Raw genomic sequence first — 26,018 nt, forward strand, 5'->3', positions numbered from 1 at the left:
TGACTTGTACTGGGGTGTTGTGAAGTTTGTGTGCACCCTCAATTGAAGAACAGTCCTTCGCCCCTTCTGTCTGCACTATCTGCACACTGAAAACTATGAGCTGCCTGTTGCAACACAGCCCGGATCATGGATTTCAAAGTCCCACCTCCAGAAAGGTGAATATCTTATCCTAAATTAAGGATTTTGGGGTGGCGCCTCGGCTGGCCAATCAGAGATCACGGTGCCCCTGGCAACCCCTCTGGACATACGGGGAGTTTATTAACACATTTGTTTCCGTAAAACAACATTTTAAAGACCAACAAATGATGGGGAATATTATGTCGTTTTGAATAATGGTTCTTAATACTCACAGTGGAGATGTTGTGATCAGCGTTTTTAGGGTTTTGTTCTAATCTTAATCCAAGGATTTATGGGTTCAACAGTCAGTTTAGGCATAATATATAACACCACCTGATTTAATGTCATATTCAGCTCAGTTATGTAATTAGCCTGCTAGTGGAGGACTAACATGTCTGAGGTGCTTCCATTCGAAAGATCAATGTGAGCTGGGATAAGCAGTTTAAAAACGGTGTGCATGGGCGGATATGGATCATTATGAAATGAAAAATCTCTCTCTCTCTCTCACACACACACACACACACACACACGCACACACACACACACACACACACACACACACACACATACACGATGAGGTTACCCAGTAGATTAGAAATAGTGATACAATCAATCATTAACTTTAAATCACAGGATTGAGTTCATAATGGTTTGATGAAATCTTAATCTATTCTGATTTATTAAATATATAAATTCAGGATGAATTCGTCGAATGAACATATTTGACTGGGTGCCAGGATCAGTTTGTTTGGATCTTTTCATCTCATCTCTGATTCTTGTTTCTTCGCTAACGCCGCTCCTCTTCTTCTCCACAGGAGGACTCCATGAAAGATGACAGAGGAGGTGATTGTTGTAGCCAAGTGGGACTACACGGCCCAGCAGGACCAGGAACTTGACATCCGTAAAAACGAGCGTCTCTACCTCCTGGACGACTCAAAGACGTGGTGGCGGGTCCGCAATACCGCCAACCAGATGGGATACGTGCCGTCGAACTACGTGGAGCGCAAGAACAGCCTGAAGAAAGGCTCGCTGGTGAAGAACATCAAAGACACGCTGGGTAAGACGGTTTGTGTTCACGAGTTAAAGGTCACCTCTGGTTACAGGATTATGCTCGGTGAAAGGGGAACCATCTCTGCGCTTCCTTTTCAACTCTTTGTGCTCTCTGCTAGAGGAGATAAGTTCTGACCGTAAACAGCTGTCAGTGTGTGTGTGTGTGTGTGTGTGTGTGTGTGTGTGTGTGTGTGTGTGTGTGTGTGTGTGTGTGTGTGTGAGTGTGTTAGCCTCAGCTGTCTCAGAAGCCAAATGATTGGCTCACAGCGTCTTTGTCCGGACCGGGAGCTGTCACTGAGCACTCCAGAGATCCTGTTGAGTGTGCTGTTGCTCTCAGCTGTCAGGAGAGTGTCTGTTAGTCATGACTGGAATACAGAAGACTGAGTGGAGACAAAGCTGCAAACCTGGAAGAAGGACCGTCTGTCTCTGCATACACAATGACTCACCAGCTTTATCTACTCATCTCAATTTTTGGAAGAACCAAAAAAAAATCAGTTAGTAGGATTCTCACAAGGCGGGCTTTTTAAGCATGTCGTCTGATTGTGCTCAGATCTTATTTATTTGAATAAACAGTAACGCACAGAACAAAGTGGCGTGAATAAACGATTGAGCCGTTGAGTTTCTTTGACAGCAGAGCGATGCTGTTCACAATCCAAACCTGTCACACACACACACACACACACACACTCTCTCTCTCTCTCTCTCTCTCTCTCTCTCTCTCTCTCTCTCTCTCTCTCCCCCCCCCCCCCCCCCCTCATCTTCAATATTGTTCCCTTCGGCCCCCTTCTTTTTTTTTTCTGTCACTGTTTTTCTCTCTGATGGGAGGATTGATTAGTGGGGGAAATGAGCAGCCTAATGGTTGTGCTGGAATGACGGATTATCTCTCTGACTGTCACATTACTGGCTCATTCCATTTTAGCCTAAGTAGTTCTTCTTCCAGTCTGCGGCTCTTCGGTGTTAAAAGCCCGAGCAAATCCAATCGGCGAGAACATTTTCAAGATGAGGTGATGAGCAATAGGTGAGGTCAGGGGGCTAATGGAAGCGTACTCGTACACTCGAACGGAGGATCTGATTGGCTGAGGGCGTGATTGCCTCATCCTGTCTCTTGGTCTGTTGCTCCCTGCCCTTCAGACTCTTCAGCTAGTCTGCGTAGTGATTATGAAGCTTTCAGGTGGTCTGTGATGACTGTTATCTCCAGCTTTTTCTCCTCATTTGCGTTGCCTGAACGCAGACGTGTCATCGACATCCATCCAGGCAGAATTGAATAGAAAATGGCTGCATGCTGCTTTGTGCCCCAGTTTCCTCTCACGGGGAATAAAAACATGGTAATGGATGAAAGAATTGAGAGAAGGTCCTACTCAGTGCTGAAAGTGGGCCAGTACTTATCAATAACAGACAGGCGCGCTCGCTTTCTGTCTCTTAGGTATAAAGTATGTAATAGAACCCTGTCCAGTCCTCATGTCTGAAAAAACACACATCTGCTCTCATTTCTCCTTAATAAGTTATTTAAGCGTTATGTAAAGTAGCTTAGCTTTGAGCTGCTACAATGCTACAACCGTGCAGCTTTACTGAGAAGAATTTGTCGCCTAAATCAGCCCTAAGAGCTTTAATTTCTGTAAAGCCTCCTAAATCCTGTCTCTGTGGTTCCACAGGCTGGCAGGTATCAGAGGGAAAATACGATTTAGTATTTTGGGTCAAGCTACAGGGATTTGTTGGGTTTTCTGTTTGTTTCGAAGAAGAAAAGAAAATGTACAGGATGGCACTGGAGGAACAAAATCCTCAGTTTGTCTCCAGCGTGTGACCTTTGTCAACATGGGGATCGTGTTGAAATAACTCGACAGCCACTGGACACGAAATGCGTTGAGATTGTTCACAGAAAATGAGCGACAGATCAAACGTCGATCTCCTAAAAGAGATCTCATTAAAACACACGCACGCACGCACACACACACACACACACACACACACACACACACACACACACACACACACACACACGCACTTCAGTGTGAACTCCTTTAGTACAGTATCTTTCACAGTGAGGCAACATGCCGTCATCAAACTGACTCGCCCTCTGAGTTTGAGTCCTCCGGGCCTGAAGATCGAGTCTCCTTCCTCGTGAAGAAGAGGTGGGTGAAGGTTTGTGATGAACGTGTGTGGGAGGAGGGAACATAGCCTGCTGCTGCTCCAACCGGCAGGCCAGCGCCTTGAAGTGGAAATGAGTGGAGAAGAAAGCTGTGTGTGTGTGTGTGTGTGTGTGTGTGTGTGTGTGTTGATGTGTTTCCTCCTAACTTTAGGGAGTGTGTCTCAGTCGCTGCCATCAACAGGTCTACTGGAAGTGATCCCTCAGGAAAGATCAAATAGACGGAGAGTAAAGCTTTACCTTTGTCTTTAAGTCAATAAAGCTTCCTGTCACACACACACACACACACACTGACCCCGCTGTGTGATATACACAGTGCTATCCATAAACATGATCTGCTTGTTATTCCCGTCTCATCCTTCTTCTTTTCGTTTTTGTCAGCTGTGGCCTGTGATATGTTCGGTCTACTGCGTGTGTGAGAAACAGCTGCCAAGGGACCCCTCAGTGTCTTTTTCACAGCTTCTCCTCCTCCTCCTCCTCCTCATCCTCCTCTTCCCTCTGCCAACAAGTTTCATGCTACTCTGTGTGAACCCTCAGTTTCCCAAACAATGTAAATGTTCTATTCAGCGGTGACATTTCTGTGGCATTTCAGCAGGCTCAGAGGAGGGGGGAAAAAAACTGGGTGATTAGCTGTCAGGAAAATCACTTCAGTCATTAGTGGCACACACGAGATCCTGCTGACACAAGCCGCGACTGTCAAGTAAACGTTTTAAATGTCGACTGCGCAGTGCATCATTATTATTGAAACGCAACATCGGAGCGGAGACCTCGTCGGTTCCTGTTCAAGCTGAGAGACTTCAGAAAGTGTTTAGAGATGCCTTTGAAAGTAGAGGAATGCAAAGAGAAGTCGGAGACAGGTGAGGCAGGAGCCGACTTTGTTCCTGGATGTGCCCGTCATTATCAAGCCCACGGTGCCTGCTCCACTTTTCATTCCCTGTCTGCACCAACTATTTTCAGCCTTTTGATGAGGATAGATGCGCGTATGCTGCGTGGATAGTGAGGGCAGAATATCAAGCAGAAGTTGAGCTTTCATGCCGTTCACTCTGAGTAACAGGACATGTGGTGCTCTGTGCAGGTGGATGCGTGCGCTGCTGTGTTAGTTCTATTTTCGGGAGGATCGATCTGCGCTACACCGCCGAGGTTTCTCCCAGTAAATCCTCTTTCCTTTATTGTTCTTAAGTAGTTTTTGGGCTTCTGAGACCTCGCAAGTGCAATTATTAGTTTCCTGCTGACCTTACTGTCCTGCTCCCCCTGTGGACTTCAGGCCACTTCCTGCTTTCTCGAAACTCTCGTCAGTCCTCACAGCCTTCGAAACACGGCTCCAGAGCTGAAATATGACAGTTTCTCTTAAACTGTTCAAGCTTTAATAAGGATGACTTGTTAAGCCCACAGAGTTTTGCAGTTCTTTGTTCATTCTTTCAGCACATTTAATTTTACTGTTTGGGCCCGCAGAGTTACGTTCCTGTTTTATTTTAATTGTGTCACTAGTCGACAGGTAGCTGTTTTAAGCGTCCTGGTAGTTCGACTCAAATTAATAAAAAGAAAAAGAAGAATAAATTCAAAGGCACTTCAGCAGCATGATGACAAAAATAGGAGCATCATCAGTGCAAGCCAAGGTAGAACAAGAAATATCAATGTGAAATAAAGATGTCCTATGTGCAGTAGTCCTGCAGAGCCCCAATCAGACCACAAAGTGAGCCTTCTGCTCCTAAACGTAGTCAAAGGAAGCTGAAATGAGAGCGGATTATGAGTTCAAGTCAATTATTGGAGTTATGGATGTGTATATAAGTAACTGTTTAGACTTATATATGACAGTCTGAAGCCAGACAAAGAACTGACTGACACCTCAACATTCATTTCTCCATCAGATGTTGTAGGTTCATCGAACTGTGCCAGATGACTGTCCATCAATGAGTCGTCTTCTGTTTAATGTTGTATGTGAAGAGATCACAGGAGAGTAATCCCTCTCGTATGTTTCTCTGTATTTTCCAGGTTTGGGAAAGACTAAGAGGAAGACGAGTGCCCGTGATGCTTCCCCGACGCCAAGCTCAGATACAGAGTACCCCTCCAACGGTAGTGGAGGAGGAGGAGGAGGAGGAGCTGCTGAGAGAATCTATGACCTCAATGTCCCCGCTGTGGTAAAGTTCGCCTACACAGCCGAGAGAGATGATGAGCTGACCCTGGTCAAGGGCACGAGGGTGGTCGTGATGGAGAAGTGTAGTGACGGATGGTGGCGAGGCAGTCAGGGCGGCCGCGTGGGCTGGTTTCCCTCCAATTACGTCCAGGAGGATCTGGGAGGGGCAGATGAACGAGGGGAGGGGGAGCTCTCTCTTGGCTACACGGGAAGCTCCCAAGGGACTTTGTTGGCCAACGGGTGTGCGGGGGGAGGAGTGCTCCACCTGGTTCAAACACTCTACCCTTTCAGCTCTGTCACGGAGGAGGAGCTTAACTTTGAGAAGGGCGAGGTGATGGAGGTGGTGGAGAAGCCTGAGAACGACCCTGAGTGGTGGAGGTGTAAGAACTCCGGCGGCATGCTGGGCCTGGTACCGAAAAACTATGTGATGGTGCTGGATGAGCGGCCCGGCCTCCCCTCCTCAATGCCACGCTCCCCACAGAACCGCTCTGTGGCTCCAGCCCGCTCAGGGAAGTTCGCCGGGAGGGATTGGTACTACGGCAACGTCACCAGACACCAAGCCGAGTGTATCCTCAACGAGAGAGGAGAGGAAGGAGACTTCCTCATACGAGACAGCGAGTCATCGGTGAGTGTGTACAGTGAAGTCACGACATGACTGCTTTGGAAAGGGAAAAAAAAAGAGGAACACAGAGAGAGTGTTTGGGAGTTTAAAGGAGACATATTATACCCTTTTTTCACCTTTTCAACAATCAATATATCGTGAATCATGAGGAGGTTTGTGAGCTTGTAGAAACCAGCTCTCTCAGAACGCTCCGTTTGGTGTGTATGTCTCTTTAAATGCGATGAGACCTCCCTGAGTTTTCCCAGTAGACGTCACTCCTCTGTAGTGAAAATAAAAATGGCTGACCCAAGCCAAAGTTATGCTCTCGGCTGTAGGTGGAACCAATAGGTGGAAATACCAGGGGAGGGGATTTACCCTGTCGTTGGGCCCTCTTACTTACCAGAGTCCAACTTGTGATGTCACAAACTGAGAACATTTGAAACGGAGCATTTTTCTCTGTGTGGTAACACTTAAACAGACCACAAGCAAATGACTGGATGGGTTTATTTCAAATTGTGTGGGTCAATGGACACTCAGATTACACAAATAAATGTTCAAAAACACTGTGAAAGTAGATTTTTCATCATGTGCCCCCTTTAAACAAAGTATAAGGACGGGGCTCTTTTTAGGGAAACACAAACATTTGGTAATAGAATGAAACAAGGTACTCATTTGGCCTTAAGTCTATTCCATATAAATTCCACATCATGGTCAATGCACACTCCGACTCCTTCTGGACATGACTCTGACAAAGAGAAGAGGTCATTAAATACATTTAGATAAACATGGCGTCAATGTAAGCAAAGGAGTTAGTTTCTTTATGACTTGTTACAGACCGTGTAACAACCACAAAATGTTGTTTGTTGAAAGTAAAGGATGTGACCCATTTACATGAAGAGCCAATCAGACACGAGCATTATGCATACAGCTGCCACATGGATCACTCTCTTAAAAATCTTGCAAAAGCAAAACATTGTTTCAGGTCAATTCAGCTGTGTAAAATCTGAGTTAGACCCCCTCAACGCTCATGTTTAGATGTTTAGCTGAAGTTCATCAGAGCAGATTTAGAATACCTCAAATTTGATGTTACTATGCCAACGACGATGCAGAGCAAACACTGAAGTTGCATGGAAGAGAACTGCAAATCAAAAAGTCGTGAAACCATTTAAATGTGCGCACACGGTTTAGAAGAACGCTGCTGCTGAAAGTAACAGGAAAACGAGAGCTATGACAGGAATGTGTTTCATGTTCCTCTGCATCCTTGTGCAGAAAATTTGTGAAAACACGCTCAGCTTCCCAGCAATATTTCAGGTCAAAACTCCCCAGAGAACTATGAGAAAAGCCTGAAACTCTGTAAATATTGTCAACTTGAAAGAACATTTGTATGTGGCTTGGCCTCAAGCAGTTTGATGATGGTGCGCACGGATCTTTAAATTTGAGGAAACACTGCCACCTGCTGGAATCAATCAGTCTGTCTTTTATGTTGCTGCACATTTTTTACTTTATAGCATCTTATCATATTAACAACTGTCTCCCTTTTTTATCATTTTTATCTCCAGCCCAGTGATTTCTCCGTGTCTCTGAAGGCGGCCGGTAAGAATAAGCACTTTAAAGTGCAGCATGCGGAAGGAGTGTACTGTATTGGCCAGCGCAGATTCTCCTCCATCGACGAACTGGTGGAACACTACAAGAAAGCCCCCATCTTCACCAGCGAACACGGAGAGAAGCTGTACTTGGTCAAAGCACTGCTGTGATTCACACATGCTTACACCGACACTGGATCTCACACACACACACACCCACACACACACCCACACACACACACAGACACTTCAGGTTACACACATGAAACTAAAGTCACTGACTCCCTGACTGTCTTAACTCGAAGCCTTCGCTCTGGACCCCTGTGGTCGCTGTGCTACATCCAGATCCTCAGTCACTCTAAGTTTTGTTGCCCACCTGTGGTGATCAGGCGACACTTCTGTTAGCTCTATGGAGTGAGCAGTAAACCCCAAAACAGTGTGCACGGTGTCGGGAGATCTGCAGCCACATCGTCAGTGCGTAACGAGCCTCCATCTCTCAGATGTGTTCACTTTGGCCGAAGTGACCACGCGGCTGCTAACAGAACACCTGAGGCCTTTTCTGAGGGGGGGTCGAGCTCTACTACCAGTGTCATGCATAAAGTCCAGTTACTACCACGCACATTGTAGGGTTACACCATTGCTCTTAATCCACACAGGAGGACAGAGAGGACTCGAAACCTCTGAGGGACCTTCCTCTTGATGTTGTCTTCTGTCAGATTGCCCGCCATTGTTTTATTTTGTTGTTTTTTTGTTTGTTTTTTTAATTTGAAAAGAATGACTTGTTCTGGAGTTTTTGCTTATTTCATGTTTTCAATCTTAATTTAAATTCCTCTCCTGAGGTTTGCTCTTTCATACAATGACTTCACTAAGTGACCAGAATCACTCTCTTGCCTTTTTCTCCTTATTTTCACCATTCCTCATGATTTCTCATCCAGTTTGTGTCTTCTTTTTTTTCCCACTTCTCTTTTAGTTTCTGTCTCCACTGACCCAGCCATTACTAGGGATGTAATTGAATTTCTGGAAACGATACTTCCTGTACTGTTTCTAAATAATGGGAGGAGCATTACTGCAATATAGGGGAGACCTCTGATTTCCTGTAGAGTTTGAATGTTTATCAATGTAACCAAACGTGCCACCCTGTTCCTGTTCTACTGGCTCCAGGTCTGCACTGCACTCACTGTACTTTGCATTCATTCGTAGCTCATGCTTTATATTGTGTCACGTTGAACATGTTCCTGTTCTGTTCTCCAGTATGTGTCTGTAGCTACGTGAGGATACTGACTGAAGAAGAATAAAAACCTGTTTGGTAACAAATGTGGGTTACTACACTTAATCTACTCAATTCACACTAACTGATGAAAATAATACCACTTCTCATGTCGTATTTGTTGAGTCAAAGATGAGTATGTGTTTGTGAATCATGTATGTACAGAGAGTTCTGCAGGAAAATTGTCATTATACACCAAAAGCAAACAGTGTAATGATTTGTTAAATTGACTATCCCAGTTATCTCTCAAAGCTCAACAGCTGATTTGAAAATACTTGTTTCCCCATTCAAGAAAAGAAAACCAACAATTAAAGAGCTAGTTATCATTCGCTAAACCCCTCCCCTACTCGGTAATTGTCCAATCATATGTCAGCAACCGTGACTCGAAAGATCAGGAGCCTAAAGGGGGAGTGTTACAATCCTGGGCAAACTAGTGTTCTCCAGCAGTGATGCAGCGTGACATCTAATGCTGAAAGAAGCATTGTTTATTAGCTTACTAGCTAAAAACAAAGACTACTGGTGTCTGATTGTGTCTGTCTCTGAATTCTTAAAACCTTTCGTTTTGAGTTGTAAGTCTGACATCGGTATTACTTGAAGTGTTGCACTACAACCAAAGGTTGGACAGACCTAGCAACAAGCACTGAGGTTGTTAAGGGGCGGGGCTTAACGAAGAGTCCAATTGTATCAACAGTCCTCTTCTATCGTCAAGAAACCAAATATTCTGTCGTCTGGTTGAGAGCATAAAAATATTCTGTCGTCCTACCAAACCTTGTTGATTTTCTTCTGCTATGTGCATTTGTTTACCAATGGAAGTGTTGTTGATCGAGGGGTCCTCAGCTTTTATAGAACTGAATGTTATTGAGCATTGTTATTTAATTCTTGTCTCCACTGTATGTATATATTCAAAATAAAATGAGGTGCATATATGAATCGTTGGGATCAAACTATGGTACTGTATCGCCGACAACGTGATGAGAATTGAAACACTTTTGTTCAATAAATTTTTTTGAAGAATATTAAAATGATATGTGCTCAGCTTTTTCAGGGGCTTGTTTTCCATATTTGCTGTTTTATTATTTTATTAATACTTCAGGAGAAGTATTAATATATATGTTTTTTCTGCATTCCTGGCTAATTAATTTCAAGGAAACCCTTTCCCCCCTGCTTGGCCTATCAGGCTCTTCTACATTAATTAAAGCCATACTGTTTGCATTACGGTCATGAAGTGGGCTGATGCTTTGCATTTTTGTCCAGATGTCCAAACTCATCAGGAGATTAGAGGAGCTCAGCATCTTTCTCAAGGATACTTTGACATGTGGAGATTCAGGAGCCAAAGATTGACTGCTCAACACATTAAGTAGATGTTCAATCTGTTGTTGAGTTTTGCTTTGAAATAGGTGTGAATTTCTTATTTCTACTTCTTTTGTTTAATTCTGTGACGTTCAGTTGAGATCAAATGATAGATGTTCTATTATCGGTAAGCTAGGCTCCGTACATAACTGTTATAAATCAGGTTAGAAATATGCACTTTAAAAAAAACTATCACACAGAATTGGTTACTTCGAAAAGCTTAACCCAGACAAGCGTATTACAAATTCAAATAACACATTTACTGGATTTCTAATATAAAGTCTGCCAATAAATTATAGTTGACTTAATAGGCCTGTAAGCTTAAATATATAGATCCTTTTACACATTCTGTATAAGAGAGTTTAAATGTGGCTGATGTTTGAGAGCACCTGAGAGAGCATGTTTGAATCTTCATCAGTCACAATTACGACGCCATCTGCCTCTGCTGTGAGCTGCCAGAGGTTTGATTTCATACAGGTGAGCCATGCTGTTTGAAACACCACAGCAGACCTGTACAGTTTTTTTTCATTACCTTGAAGTTGATGAGGCTTAATCCTCTGGATTTTGGACAGTGTGTTTGTGGGGACCTCCAAGTCAGTCATATGAGCTAAATTACCTTAATGTACCACGTGATGGCAGTATTGGGCTTCTACATGGTCACCATACAGTCACATTTATTTTCAATGATGACAATGCAAAAGCCATGGAGGGCAGCCTCTGTCAATTAATTAACTGGAAGTGACATTTGGATTATTTGCTTGAAGTCCATTTTAATGAATTTGTCCTGTTTGTGTGTTTAAGAAGAGTTCTCCCAATGACCTCTGTGAACAAAAGACCAGACAAAAAGAGAATAATGTAAGGGGTGTTTTCTCTATAGCTGACCTGATTTGGAATGATCACACATTTGGTGAAATTCATTTTTCAAATTTAACATTTGGATTTAACGCTGCATACTGTTCATTTGAATTGAGCTTAAAGTGTTCATAACACGTTACACTGGAAAAAAAACAAATAAAGATCCCATCATCTGTAATTAAATTAAGTTGTCTGTGTTTCTGAAACATAAATTGAACCAAATAAAGTAATTAAATCAACAAACAAACATTTCTCAGAGAAATATTAGCTATTGCTGCTCTGGACTCCCTCAATTATGTGAATAAAATGTAACTGGATATAGGCTGCAGATTGTACGTTTGTTCGTTCCTGGTTGGGATCACAAACCTCTTTTAATTTTTAAAAGGCACAGAGTAGTTCTTTTTTGTGTCTTATGAAAACTTTATAGAGGTTGCTGAAACGGAGACGATGCCATGCAGCTTAATAGCAGGGAGCAACACTTCAGGTCAAAAATGTAACTCTTCAAACAGAATGTCCGAGGCAAATAAAATCTAAAAATGAAAGGTGGTGAAATGCATTCAACTCAAGTCGAATCTCTCCAGTTATAAGCAAACTAACAAGCCCATCGAATTTACCAAACCACAGTCCACAATCTGCAGGGGATTTTAATACACACGAGAATGCATCCAGTGAGAAAAATATAATTTTTGGACCAATTATAAACATGTGAAACATCAAGTGGAAAGGCTTAAGTTAGAAAAATAAATACATTTTAAAGCTTTTCCTGGCTTTCATTTTTTGAACCAAGATTCAATCTACAACCGCACTGTTTGTGGCTAAATCCATCAAATAAACCTGAGCAGTCAAGAGAGAAGCAAAAGAAGAGTCACAGTTTCTACTTTACCAATATTACAGTTACCAACACGACAGTTATGGGAATCATTATTTGAGGCTTCTGTTATTTTTTTCAAGAGACTTTCAAAATAAGAGCACACTAGGCCTTCCTTTTTTCGGGGTTGTGGTTGGGGATAACGTGGAATCTTTAAAAAAAAAAAAAAAAGAAGCCTTTTTTACAAACAATTTAACTAAAATAAAATGACAAAACATGTCTGCCACCCGTAGCTGTCTTGATCTCATATTCCATAAAGAATAAAAGGAGAAGGGCCAATCAGTGTCTAGGTTTATTCGCCTCACCAACTGGTGAAACAAGATTTTAGGGGTTAAAGCCAAGTCCTGTCTCTGATAACAAATCATAATCAATGACATTTGGATGAAACCTGGTGCATCAGCCATATTCATCTTTAGGAGGCTCAAATGTTGTGATGTTGTACTGCTGAAGGAAACAATCATTTCAAAGCATTCTGAGAAGACAGGATAGTTTAAATGTGAAGGGAAGACAGGCCATAATCCAGTAAAAACATATGATAGCCTTGTTATTTACTAATTGGCCAATTATGCATGGCAACAGTTTGCTGTCAAGCAGCATATCGAGAATTGATATCTTACCCAGCCTGCCAGGGTTCTTACTCCTGATACGAACTTCCTCACTATACATTACCCATTAAAAATGGCCTGATCAGAAAAGGTTTAGGATTTTTCACACTCACATTTCTTTTAACAACTACAGCATGCAGACAATAGCGTTCACTTTTCACGAGAGGGAGCAAGTGCCCAAAGGAAACCGGGCCGGATGAACTCGAACCTGTTGATTCCAGCGGATTGTCAAAGATCAGCAGTGCTTAGAAAGGTGTGAGTGAGTGAAGTGTGATGAAGTGCAACAAGACAAAGAACGGCGTCTGAGGAAGGATGAGGGACACAAGTCAAAGTGACCATCGGAAAAGAGAGACAGACAGACAAATGGCTGAATGATTTCACGAAGTGGATTTAATGTTCTTACAGCAGAATAACATTATGGAAGTAGAGTTTAAGGAACTATAATTCTTTCACATTGGCTGCAAAACATTGTCATTGTGGTTGTGATTTATTGACAGGAAAATCGCTCCTCTCGCCCTTGTACCTCCTCAAAGCTCTTTCCACCTTATTCAGTCGTATTTATTGTGTCATCTTAAAGCTGCTGTCGTTATGAGTAAGCTGCCTCCCACATTCACATTGACAAGCTCTTAACATGTAATACTGATGGAAATGCTTTTATCTTGTCTATTTCTTTACACTCATACCAAATGCATCCTCTCTCCCCGACAGCATGTAAGGGGGATGTTCCGTCGCTCTCTTATTGTAAACCTGTCTCCATAAACCTGGTCAGTTTTTTCCATATGCAGTCATTGCTTCTGTTAAGGATGACATCCAATGATCATTTATCTGCAGATGGATTCACTTTATCTTTTGCGACGACAGATTACAAAACATCGAACAAAATTCTGTCATGAAGGTTCAAGCTGAATCATGTCAGTATTTCAATGAGCACGTCTGTTTAGCACTTTTTTTATATAAACAGCTTTTAACAAGGATAGAAGAAATTTGCTTGTTTTAGTGTTCCATAGACTTATAATGAAATCAGGAACTGTTAAAAATACCGAGGCACATTGAACACTGTGTGACACATTCCCTAACAAGCTGACCCTGACTATCTACTTTACAGTAATGTTTTCCATCTCCTCATAGGGGATTCTGATGCCTTCCCAAGCTAGATGGGATACAAACCCTCTAGCGAGCTCTGGGTTATATCCTGTAGTCTCCTCCTGGTTGGACGTGCCAAGAAAACCTCCTAAGAGAGGCGCCCAGGAGGCATCCTAATCATGTTCTCGAAACCACTTTGGTCTCCTTTGAATACAAAAAAGTAGCAGCTCCACTCCAAACTCCCTCTGAATGTCCAAGCACCTTGCCCTTTCTCTAAGGCTGGGGCCAGCTACCCTTTGGGAGAAACTCTTGAGACCCTTGGATCACATTTTTTCACTTGCAACCCAAATGTCACGAAAAATTGGAACGAGGATCTATGGTTAATCGAAAGCTTTACATTTGGGCTGACCGACTTTTTAACCACGACGGCTCCTTGGAAGGAAAAAAATCACACATAAGGGTTTGTTTCGAGCAAAGAAACACTTTCCTGGCGAACAAGCCAACAAACTTAAATATGAGATTTTATGCTGATGACACACTACACTCTTACATCTTTACATTTACTTTGGACATTGTCTAAAAATATCTGCATAAAAGAATTTTTCATTTTTCATTTTTCACTATTGGACCTCAGAACACCTGAAACCTCTACTTTTTTTTTTACCCAGAGTTGCACTTGCTTTAACCTATTTTCTATTCTTTCTTTTTTTAAATAAATGCTTCCTTTGAAAACATGACATTTGAATTCCTTTCAACTTGTTCATAATCTAAAGATTGAATTCAGGAGAAAGGATAAGGCATGTTCCTCCCAGATGGATTCAAAGATTGATGTTTCAGCCACAGTTTTGGTTTTCCCTGACTTAAAGGACATGCTGAGAATACACAAGCAGAGAGATTAATCGCACACAGTACAGCTGTGACACATCACTGCTCACAGGGTATGGGGCAAAGGAATAGTTTCTCTAATATCCGTTCTCAATAGTTTATGGGTTCAAAAAATGATTTTGATTTTGAATAAACACAGTAGCTTTGTAGCACTTTGTAGCTTGAACAAGTTTACAGTTCTAAAAGTTCAAGCCATCTGATTTTCAGCTCCCTTGTTTTGGTTTGAATTGTTTTTGATAACAAAACCACAATCAGCTGTTCATCTCCCTCCACTGACTCCCAGTTCAAACTCTGCTGCTCGCCAACAAAAACTAACAAATACAGCTCCTCCTTATCTTAACTCTCTGATCCAGGTCTACGCTCCCTCCCGCCCCCGCCGCGTTCTGTCATAACAGGCGCCTGGTCAAACCTTAAGTCACTAGCTAGATTCTTCTCCTCTGTCGCCCCCCAGTGGTGGAAAGAATTACAAACCTCAAATCGATTTGAAGAGTCCCTCTCCACCTTTAAGAAAAAGCTTAAGACCCTGCCCTTTAATGAACACCTACACACTTAACGCTAGTGGTGATGATAATGGCTAGTGGTGATGATAATGGCTAGTGGTGATGATAATGATATTTAGGATGTTAAAGCTGTCTTCGTTGTTGATGATGATGTGGATGATGACAATAAATCTAAAATAAAAGTGCTCAGCCTCTGTGCACTGTCATGTAGCACCAGTTGGACTTAAAGCTGTTTGTTTGTTACTGCTGTTGTTTCCTCCTTTCTAGAGCCATGCTTGTATTGCACTTAATCCTTGACGTACAACACATTGGACTGAAGTCTCTGCTAAATGACCTGTGGAATTAGTATTTTAAAGTGGCTATAAAGAAGTTGGGGCTCGATTGGCACACTGAAATGAAATTGAAATCGATTTGACAGTCCTGAAATAAAGACACAGTTCTCTTTGGTCTCTCTGTTTGTGGAAAACGCTCAGTGGCAAACATTATCTGCACTTTATCGCACAGCCTAATGTGAGGACAGAGCATTGATTCTTTCATAATCCCTTAAAAAATCGTCATTACAGAAAGATGGAGGGTCAAAGAAAAAAGAAAAGAAAACAAAGTTTTGTCTAAGTTCCTGCCCTGTGGCTGACTGTTGGTTCAGTCCGTCTGGATCCCAGGTGTGAAAATTGTCTGCTGCATGATTGCTTTCATCTGCGCCCATCCACTAATCCCTCTGCTCCCCTCTCCTCTTTTTCACCTTGAAAAACTAAATAAATCTCTGCAGCTTAAGGCCAAAATATGTCACACTGAGACCCCTATTAGTTGTGACACAAAAAAATTAAATATATACTGCGGCGAGACAATTAGTCTGTATCATTAGGCAGATGCAGATGTGACCCCTCATTGGTACTGTATCTGACCTTGCCTTAAAAAACAAACCTTTAAACCAGTGGTTCTCAACTGGTGGGTCGGGACCCAAAGGTGGGTCGCAAAATCCGACTGAAATGTTTTTGTGGTCAAAAAATCTATGAAGTGCTCTCAAAACATGTTGGGTTTGCTCCTTCTCTCTGTTTTATCGTGTTTTATACCACTGAGGTACAAACTGCACATTTTTTTATTTAATAAATCTGATTGGTTGAAGAGAAAAAAATGGGTCCACCTGGGTTCGAATCCAGCCTGTGACTCCTGTCCCACATGTCAGTCCCCTCTCTCACTCCTTGATTTCTGTCTCTGCCTACTGTCCCATCTCTCCAATAAAGGCAAAAAAAGACCAAAAAATACATCTTAAGAAAAAAGAAAAAGGACTTGATGGTAGGTCCTTCGACTAGAATAGTTGAGCACCACTGCTTTACACCAAATAACATAATGTTACATCCTGAATCAAAACGAACATTAACGTGTGAAAGTGTCTCTTTGGCACACCTTTGAGACAGTCAGGTGTAAAGAGGCAACGTGTGAAACACAAACATGCTGCCTTCCTGTCTTCATCTGATCGAGATGCCATCCTGAGATCAGTCTACCTGAGAGAAAGAAGGATCACGAGCATTATCTCGTGCTGATCAAGTAAGTCAAGAAAAAAGACGGCCTTGATACGTGGCACTTTCATTTTCTGTTCTCCAGATATGTATGCTGAAGCTTTAAAGAACACGCTGTCTCCTGGAAATATTACGTTTGATGAGATGTTCTATATGGACCTGTATTCACTGAGACACAAAGGTTACTTCGGAATATGGAGCGGAAGAGGATCATCTTCCTGTCAATTCTTTTGTGTTTTCTCTCAGGTTGTGGGATCATGCGTGCTGTGTGTGTGTGCGTGCTGCTCTGTTCCCTTCTGCTCGTCATCCTGCCTCCTACAGGTATGTTAGCCTCTAATGTGGGACAAATGACATTTATGGACTTGACATTGTGATATGCAGCAATTCTGACATGACAAGGCGTGAAATAACGTTCGCACCTCTCTCTGTCTCCTCTGACAGCAGCAGAGGGGAGCGAAGCAGTCAGCAGGGGGGAGGAGAGGGAGAAACGAAGCCTGCCGTACTGGGGGCTGTGGTCGTCTGATTTTTTCGGCTGGTTGGAGGAGATGCGAGCGCGGGCATCTGACGCAGGGATGGAAGACCTGGCTCGCACTTTCTGGGCTCACTTTCCCGTCGCCAATGAGCTGGGGTACGATAGTCCAGAGCCTGACCGCCAAGCTGAGGAGTGAGGAAGAGAAGACAGGATTTAAAAGGCCTGCAGGCAGGATGAAGTCAACTGTAAGACCTGTTTAGATTAGTCATGCTTGGATATTCAGTAATAGTTGTAATACATAACTGTCGCATTTGCATGCACAAATGAAAAGGATTGTTAAACATGCTGCACTACCAGGTGTTTTTGCAAGTTTTCCAACCCATTTAAAAGCACCAAGAGCTCAAGACTTTTTTCATTTTGTTCAGAAAAAATTCTAATGAAATCAAGAAAAATAAAGAACATTGTGAAAGTGTTTTATTGACGTTTTAAAGAGGGCCCGGCTTCTTCTTTAAAAAAAAAAAAAGACGGTTACATTAATGTTAATGTGTTCAACTTTCAAGTAATAAAAGGCTTTCATTGTAAAATCATTTGGACTTCTCAGAGACACTTTTTTGTGCAGCTTTTGAGGAGCATCTGGGATGCCTGTGCGGTGAGACGTTAGACTCTCGGGTCACACCACTCAAGCTGTCGAGTCAAGTGTGAGGAAAAACAGGAAAGGGAGGATGGACGAGGAGACAAGGAGTTTGACTGGGTCAAAAAGGCAAACAGAGGAAATTGTGCTTTCGAGCAAAGTTCAATGTAAATGTTTTTGATTTGACGATACTTTGACTCTGAAGTCCCAGGACACCAAACAGACCCAGTGCACTCATAAGAGACGATGAACTGATTCTGCTTTATCTTCGTCCAGGAATGCTCTGATACAGAGATGCTCATTTCACGCTTTTCTGGACACGAGAAAAGGAAAGCTTTGTACCTGAAGCCGAGGCCACATTTTCCAATGCTTTGCTCTTCTTTCCAGCTCAGTATGATGTTCATTTAGATGGCAAAGAATTGTCATGTTGTCTCTGCCCCTTGAGTCCCTCCATCCCCCATTCTCCTCTGTGCTGAAAGGCTGATATTTACAAACAGAATGAGGAGGGACATAAGGGATCAGTGTCTCTCAGTACCACTGTGTTCAAGGCTTTCCAGCTCAGATTTTCTTTTTATCTACTCTATTACTAAAAAAAAGGTTTTTTTTAATCCCATAACTTCACAGAAATCTGAAGACAGTGAACCTTAAGAACAAGAACAAGGTACTCACACCTTCTCCGAGTTATCTGATGAATTAAACCACAGGGGAAATCCTGTCCAAACTCATGCCTGCAGAGAGCACAGACTTCTTTCTATGCTTTACAATTCACTGTGACTATGCTAAGCTTTAGTTAGATTAAACTCCAGAATGAGCTGGAGTGTTGCTAAGTCTGCAGAGCTGAATGCTGAATTCTGTTTGTGAATGAGATAGCACACTGCTGGCCAAACGCAGGCGTCATTAAGAGGATGTAGACCGTTTTGGCAGAACTAAGAAAAAAGGAATTGTGGAAAGATGAGATCATAAATGATCCATACTTGCCCTGTTCTTCTTTTTCTTTTCATATATTCTGTCCTTCCTTTCCTTGATTACATCTCCATCTTTCCACATATTTGTGCACCGTCGGCCAGAACTGGGGTTTCCTGCATTCCAGCTCAACCTGCGAGAGACAGAGAGGCGGATTGTGCTTCCAAAATCAACTCTCTCTCAAACACACACACACACACACACACACACACACACACACACACACACACACACACACACACACACACACACACACACACTGAATGAAAGCTCTATACACCAACATTTGATCATTAAATCTGGTATTAGAAAGGCCACTGGTGTGCAGCTAAACACAGCAGCAGAACTCAATAAATCATGAACATGCAACACAATTTTCCTCTTACAAATGAAAAGTTGAATTCATGGTAAAGGGTAAAGGACACTCAGCTTGGGACAAAAGAAAGATTTAAAATCAAAAGCCTATTTTTAATACTTACAGGCCAAACAAGGGAATTTCAATCTTGCCATTAAAATGTGATTAATCAGGATTTACTTTTTTGTGATTAATGGTGAATAAAATGTTTTATTGTTTGACAGCCTAAAGAACCATACAAACCATACCATTTTTTAATGCATCCTGCATAGAGTTTATTTACTTTATGTACTTGACTACCAAGTCACCATTTTCATACTGTGTCATCCCCACGTGCACCCTCGTCATAATTCATGCACAGTCTGCTCCGACCTCCACCTCAGCAGCAAGAAAGCGTGGACAACAGGAACGTGAGGAATACAAAGGAGAAATCCCTCGCGCATATTTTCGCATTTGCTCTTTTGTAAAGCGTCTCGAGATAACACTTGTTACGAGTTGGCGAGATACCAATAATGATTGATAGATGTGAAGGACTGAACTTGTGTTCTCAGAGCAGAGGTTAACCTGAATCAGGTCTGTTTTATATTCTTGACATGAAGCTGCCCCTTAAGACCCTTACTGCATCTCACAGTAGAGAGTTGTTGAATACCTCATATCTTTTAACATTGGTCACTCACTGTTGGGAGTACAGTAATTTAACTTCGAAATAGTTTCTGCAAAAATATTTCCTTTTATTTCAGGGTTGTGTCAGAAAACGGACGGGTGAGAATAACAGGAGTTATTCTAGTGTCTGGACAAAAACTCTTTGGGGGCTCCTACATCTACCTTTATTATTATTTCCCTGACAGATAACTCCTCTTCTTTTTCCTTCATTGATTGATTTTGGTTTTCGCAGGACTAATGCTGCAATGCTTAGCAGGGCATTGAGAGTGATCGCAGTCAGAGGGTGCCCAATTAGGCTGGTTTCTTACTGTTGTTGCACAGTTTGTTCATTTTCAGGAAATGCTTTGGTTTAAAGTTTCCCCTATTGGCCTGGGTGCCCAAGCAGTCACCTGACTTGCCTGTTGAAAAGTAGTGCCTCTGTGAGTAAATAACTATACAGAGAAACCATCAACATGCCAGATTTGTTTTTTTGCAATGCAGCAAATGTGTTCAGAAATGATCCATCCATCCAACAATATACTGTATAAATCTGCATTTACAAACCAAATTTATTGAAACTTAGATTTGTCAACCTTCTGGTGCTGTATGTATAAGAGATGGAAAACTACCTGGAACAGATTAAAAGAAGCTAGACAAATTCCCAGTTCCAGTCGTGTTTCTGCAAGGAGCTAAAGACATTCCACTGCCGAAGGCCAGTTTCCACTTGAAAAGTCTGGGTTTCCGCCCACTCTTCCCTCTGGTTGTGCAGCAGTTTAAAGACAGTTGTTGCCTTTAGGTCGCTCTGAAAAGACTCTGCGAGGGGAACAAGATGGCACCCCAGCAGCTCTGCTCGAGGTTAATGGGGCTGGCTGTGATATTGACACTGCTGGCTCTTAAAGGTGAGCTCAATCTTTGATTTTTCTTCTGCTTTCCTTTTAAGTTCACATTTTTGTAGCTCTTTCTCCATCTGGCCATTAAAAAAAAATCTGCATTCAGTTTTAGATATGTTTGTATGGTAGTAAGATGAAACTCAACACCTGCAGTTACAATGATGAATAACAGCATGCCAGAATGTGTGGGATGTAGTTTTAAAGACTGAAAAAACCCTGAAAAAGAAAAGTGTGATTTCCCACCGCACATTTCTTTGTCACTGTCACTCATCCCTACTGCCATTTAGAGATAGAGACAAAGAGAGACAAAGGCTAATTTTCTGAAAGGACACTAGATAATGGCCATGGCTTTAAAAAAGTATTCCCTAAAAATCATTTATCATTTTCACTCAGACATTAAAATAACTAGGAATGGGTTTCCCATAATGAATCTCTACACCTGCTTTTATTGTGATAGTTCTGCCACTATTAAGTGATATTCTCCCCAGATAGCCTATATTTAAGTGAAGAATACATCCAACCACACATGGTCTGTGCCTTTTTATACTGTTGATAAATAGCACTTTACAAAGCACTCCTATTTAGGCTGTGCAGTCCTCGAGTTAGCGTTGTCAATATAGATGACGCCCCATTTTACAGCTCCAACACTCAACAAGGCGTATTTCTGACCAGTAGGTTTAAAAAGTAGTTTTTATTGAATTGCTAAACAACTCATAAGATAATGCTTACTAAAATATTAGTAAATACTAGCTGCACTTTCAGTCTTTCCTGAGGGCTTCTTTTTTTTTTTTTTTTTTTTTACACAATGCTAATGTTAGCATGCTTACATGCTAACATGTTTTATATATACCTGTTTACTATTGTCACCATTTTAGTTTGAATGTTAGCATGCTAACATTTACTAATAAGACTCATGCTGTGAGGCCACTTTGGATTATGTAAGTTTTGAAGTAATTTAATCATCTAATCATCAGATGAGAGGATTCTTACCTGACAGTGACAAGACATCAAAACTTAAAGCTCCTTTTAAGAATTTTTTAGCTGGTTATAAAACTGACTGAAACTAACTCTGATTTCTCTTAATGACTTGCAGCAAAAACATATGAAATATGAGCAACAACAACATTTGTCTTTGTTTTTTTAAATGCCTGAAAAGACTGCATGGTGTCAAACAAAACATATAGCCTTTTTAATATTCTCGAAGCAAAGATTATTAGAGATTGAGGCATTTGTGTGTAAAAAGAAAATCGATGAGATTTTTTGTGAAAAACAACAACAAAAAACAGACTTGGGACACAAACCAAAATTTCTCACTGGTGCCTTTAAAAAAAAAAAACCCACATTCATTACAGGTCGTCCTGAGGGGGTTTGAAAGTCTGTTAAAATATTTTTAGGCAATAAATCAAACTACTGAGACAAGCCTCACAAAACCACAAAATGTGAATCTCAACAGTGTGCGAGAGGAATCATTAGTAGATAACCATAGTCGGGATCATACATGTCAGTACAAAATCCTCAAGTTATCCATCATGTTAAGATATTTGAGTCCAGATCGACTGATATCATTGCCATCCTTACCACCACCATGGATTAAAAAAATGGTCTGGTTATAAATGCAGTTAATGGACCAGGTATTTAGCAAGCCTGTGACATCATGAAGTGATATCCTGCCCTCTCACTTAAGTTTAATTTCTCTTTATCAAAGGTGCCACTTCATCTTTTTTTCTTATGATAGATGATAAGCAGCTTGGCGGAGCATTGCTTTGCTCTGATGAAGGAACGTTTTGAGCACAAACTCCACTTTATTTCTGAATGGAAATTCAAGTTCTCTTTGTGACTGTATGCAGGTTTCCCCCCCTACAGTGAAAGCGAATGAGGTTAGGTCGATAGGTGACTTTATTGTGTGAATGGTTGTTGGTCTCTACATGTCAGCCTTTTTATAGAATCACTTCCCCCACTCACCTATTTTTTTCAGCTGAAATTGGTTCCTTCACTTCAAAGCCCTCTAAGGAGGAGAGGAAGTATAGCACACAGACTGCTGGATATTTTTATAAACCATACGTATACTTACTGTATATTGCCTGCACTGATGAGCTGCTTAATGCAGAATTTCAAATTTGCAGGGTGTTAAATAAAGGGGAAAAAGAAACCTGGAGCTCTGGAACGAATGACTCATACTGCACATGTAAAGGAGAGTCGCTGTGTACAGAGGAAATATTCTGCAGGATTGTGTTGGAAAATTCAAATGCAAGCAATTTTCTGTATCCTTCCACCTCTAACCGCTGAGGGACGATTTGTAGTGCAAAAGCCAAACAAAATTGAAGTAAAGACATGGACTGGATTCCTGAAATATTCTGAGGCACAAAGAGTTCTCGGCAGATTAAACCCTGGGTTTCATGTATAAGCTTTCTCAGAAAAACAGATGAATGAGTCCTCTTGGGACTGAAAGAAACATGGCCCTGATGTATGGAGGGGCTTCAATGCTTGGAGAGAATGCTCAATCACCTCTTCAAGTGTCGTTAAACGTTGTGTTATTGAACTAGCTGTGTGAAGCAACATACAAGACACCTCATTATGCCCACTTTGTCTGTTTCTTAACACGGGTGTACGGCTCCGGTGTGAGAGGCAAGCAGCAGGAAGGAAGTCGATGTCGTAAATATATTTACATGCAAATTGCCCTCTAAGTAGCTGCATACCATCTGTGTTGGAAGGTCCCCATTTAACAGTGCTCCATGCTGCACTTTGACATTTAGATTTATAACGGAAACCGAGAATTAATTGAGCAATTCAACTGGGTTTAGCTGAACGAAATAAGGGGAAAAGTTTTGCGTGTAAAATATTAAAGCTCATCGTAAAACTGCAGCAGAGTAAGAAGAGCAGGGCAAAATATGATTCTGATGTAGCTTTGACAAAATTGAAGTTTCTTTTGCCATCTCTGTTTACGAACTAAACAAGTATTGCAACAGGTTCATTGTAAGAAATACAATCTGGAAACCGTTCATAACCCCCTTTAACAAGAGCACACACATCCTCCCCTTGCACACTTGTCATTAGAAACAGATAGTTTGTTTTTGTATAGGAATGAGAGTTGGTTTCATTTTAAATAACTAATCAAACATGAAACTAACCTGCCGTGAAGGGTGTTGTTTCTGCAGCTCATTATCTAACTCTTCCTACCTCTCCTCCACAGATGTATCCAGTGACAGCAGCTTGAACAAGATCTTAGGGAAAAGACAAGGTAACATTTCAATTTATATTGTTAAAGACTCCCTCCAAAAAGTGTATTATGAAGTGTTTTTAAAATGTCGCCCCCCCCCCCCCCCCCCCCCCCCCCCCCCACCACCACCACCCAGTAGCAGGTGCTGGTACTGCGCCCTCAACGTCATCCATCGGCGCGGTCTCAAAGTCATCCATCGTCGTCCCCTCCTCCAAGGCTCAAGAGTTTCTGGCCAAATTGAGCAGAACCAAGAGGAACATTTGGGATCGCAGCAGGCCAGACGTACAGCAGTGGATTATGCAGTTTATGCACATGGGATATGACGAGCAGGTGGGTTGTGACTGTTTTCAGAGAGTTCAAGCCTCAAAAAACACAACAAATATCCAGTGTAGCCGACAACAAGACTGCACATCATAAGTGATCCACATAACAAACAGCACATGGATTAACCCCCCTCTGACAAACTAATCTGCACACGAGGAGGAAAGAAACATACAGACACACTCACACACACGCAGCAGGAACAAGCTGATTCTATCACCAGTCATTTTGTAAGAATGTATTCCTACATCTAGATGTTGAAAAGTTTGCTTGCATGTGTCCTCGGAGGACTTTCAAGATTTTCACGAGATGGGGGGAGAGGAGGTCAAAATTAAAGCAGCATAAGTAGACATTTTCAAGTGTCAGCAATATGAGTCATGCATCTGTTACATACTCTGCGTCTTTTGTTGGATCGTATGCTCAAGACTTCCTGTGTTGTAGTCTTGACACCCCTGATGATGTCACTACTTTACATAAGCTTTCCCGCTTTCTTGCAAAATCAAATATCATTTCACAAGCTCAGAAGTGGCTCCAACTGTGATCAGAAAATGTATTTGGAAATGAAAAATCAGAGAGGTTCATTCTAAGTGGCTGCTCATAGATGTCTAACACAAGACCCTGAAAAACCTTTGTCTTTCATTGCGTCATCTTCTGAGTAAAAACAAAAAACAATTTGCAAAAAACAAAAAATAATAATCTGCATTTAAACAATTTTTAATGTTTATTCATAGTGTTTCTCTTTGGTCTGTTTTTTTCTCAGGGCAGGGATTTATTGGTTAATGTTTTACAAAAATTGAATTCAAATATGTTCTTCAAACATCACAGATGTTTTCCTATTTTTCAGGCCACTGTAAATAAAATGTGATCCTGCCTCACAGTACAAAGACCTTCTTATGATTGTTATAACCCAAGATAAAAAAATATATACAAACAAAAATTTAAAAAATTAAACAATTAAAAAAACTCGAACTTCCCTCGGGATCAATAAAGTATCTATCTATCTATCTATCTATCTATCTATCTATCTAAATAACTCTTGAGCAGTATTAAAAACTTAAGCCGTTGCTTTTTTTGGGCGATGTTAAAGTTGGTGAAAAAGATCAGACAAAAAACCTGACAGAAGTCGATGGAAATACTTGAAAAAAGGAGGAATAAAACTCAAAGTAACCTGTCCGCTTGTGTTTCTCTGATATGCAGAAGACCATAATGTGAAAGGGAAACATGTGGACTGCAGTCTGTGTGAAAATAAATAACCTCCTTCTTTCAAACACGAACTGAAGTCAGTGAGTGTCGAGCAGAACTCAGCAGGGACAGTGTGGAACAGACAATGAGAGAGAAAAACATTATCCCCCAACGCCGCCGTCTTTGACAGTTGGTTTTTCAATTCAGCCTTTCCTGTGAATGTACGCCATCCGTGTACGTACATGTTGCTTCTTTAAAAGGCCAGGGAGCTGAAAACATTGGCCTTTTCAAAGTGTGCCTTTCCTCCGTGTCCATTCTCATGACGGTCTAACAAACGACCTTATCAACTGACTGCTTTTATTAGCTTGGGACTTGTTACGGCGGATTTTCTAACAAGCAACGTCGTCTGTGGTTATTCTTCTCTCACTAGAGGCTGGAGGCCGACCTGTCGTACTGGATGGACCAAGCTCGCTCCACTGACCAAGGGCGTCAGCATCACTACGATGAAAACGCCCCCGTGGGTCCTCGAGACCAAAGCTCTTACAGACATGGAGCTAACGTCAACTACGACTACTATTAACAGCCGTCTGCGATGGTCTGCTGTCATCCTCCGACAGCTCTGCAGCTGCTCGGCTCCTCTGTGTTGAAGTTAACACCCGACAGTATAACCTCGTCTTGATGCCGATTGATCTGGATCCTCACGTTAGGAATAAAAATGGAAATAAAACGCAGAGGTTTGCATCACCTGTGATCTCCAAGTTTTGTTTTGCAACGGTTTTCTAATCAA

At 41.7% G+C, this 26,018-nt stretch overlaps 2 protein-coding genes across 4 annotated transcripts in view; both read left to right on the plus strand.

The window, feature by feature from the left end:
* nck2a (NCK adaptor protein 2a) overlaps positions 1 to 8,942 on the plus strand; it is a 32,619-nt gene extending 23,677 nt beyond the window's left edge. For both annotated transcript variants that reach the window (XM_079357262.1, XM_079357263.1), the window contains exons 2-4: positions 933 to 1,174; positions 5,303 to 6,069; positions 7,605 to 8,942. In XM_079357262.1, the coding sequence (XP_079213388.1) occupies positions 949 to 1,174; positions 5,303 to 6,069; positions 7,605 to 7,799 (1,188 nt within the window). In that variant the 5' untranslated portion in view covers positions 933 to 948 and the 3' untranslated portion in view covers positions 7,800 to 8,942. The remainder of the gene's footprint in view (positions 1 to 932; positions 1,175 to 5,302; positions 6,070 to 7,604) is intronic.
* Positions 8,943 to 20,386: 11,444 nt separating this feature from the next.
* Positions 20,387 to 25,975, plus strand: ecrg4a (ECRG4 augurin precursor a). Of its 2 annotated transcripts, none has more exons than XM_079357693.1 (4): positions 20,387 to 20,520; positions 23,702 to 23,749; positions 23,865 to 24,058; positions 25,662 to 25,975. In XM_079357693.1, the coding sequence occupies exons 1-4, from the start codon at positions 20,451 to 20,453 to the stop codon at positions 25,809 to 25,811; spliced, it is 462 nt and encodes a 153-aa protein (XP_079213819.1). In that variant the 5' UTR covers positions 20,387 to 20,450; the 3' UTR covers positions 25,812 to 25,975. The 2 variants fall into 2 exon arrangements, with proteins under 2 accessions (XP_079213819.1, XP_079213820.1); XM_079357694.1 differs by having other exon boundaries at positions 23,868 to 24,058.
* The last annotated feature ends 43 nt before the right edge of the window (positions 25,976 to 26,018 follow it).

The sequence above is a fragment of the Symphodus melops genome, assembly GCF_947650265.1.
Source record: "Symphodus melops genome assembly, chromosome: 12".
NCBI classification, from domain to species: domain Eukaryota; kingdom Metazoa; phylum Chordata; class Actinopteri; order Labriformes; family Labridae; genus Symphodus; species Symphodus melops.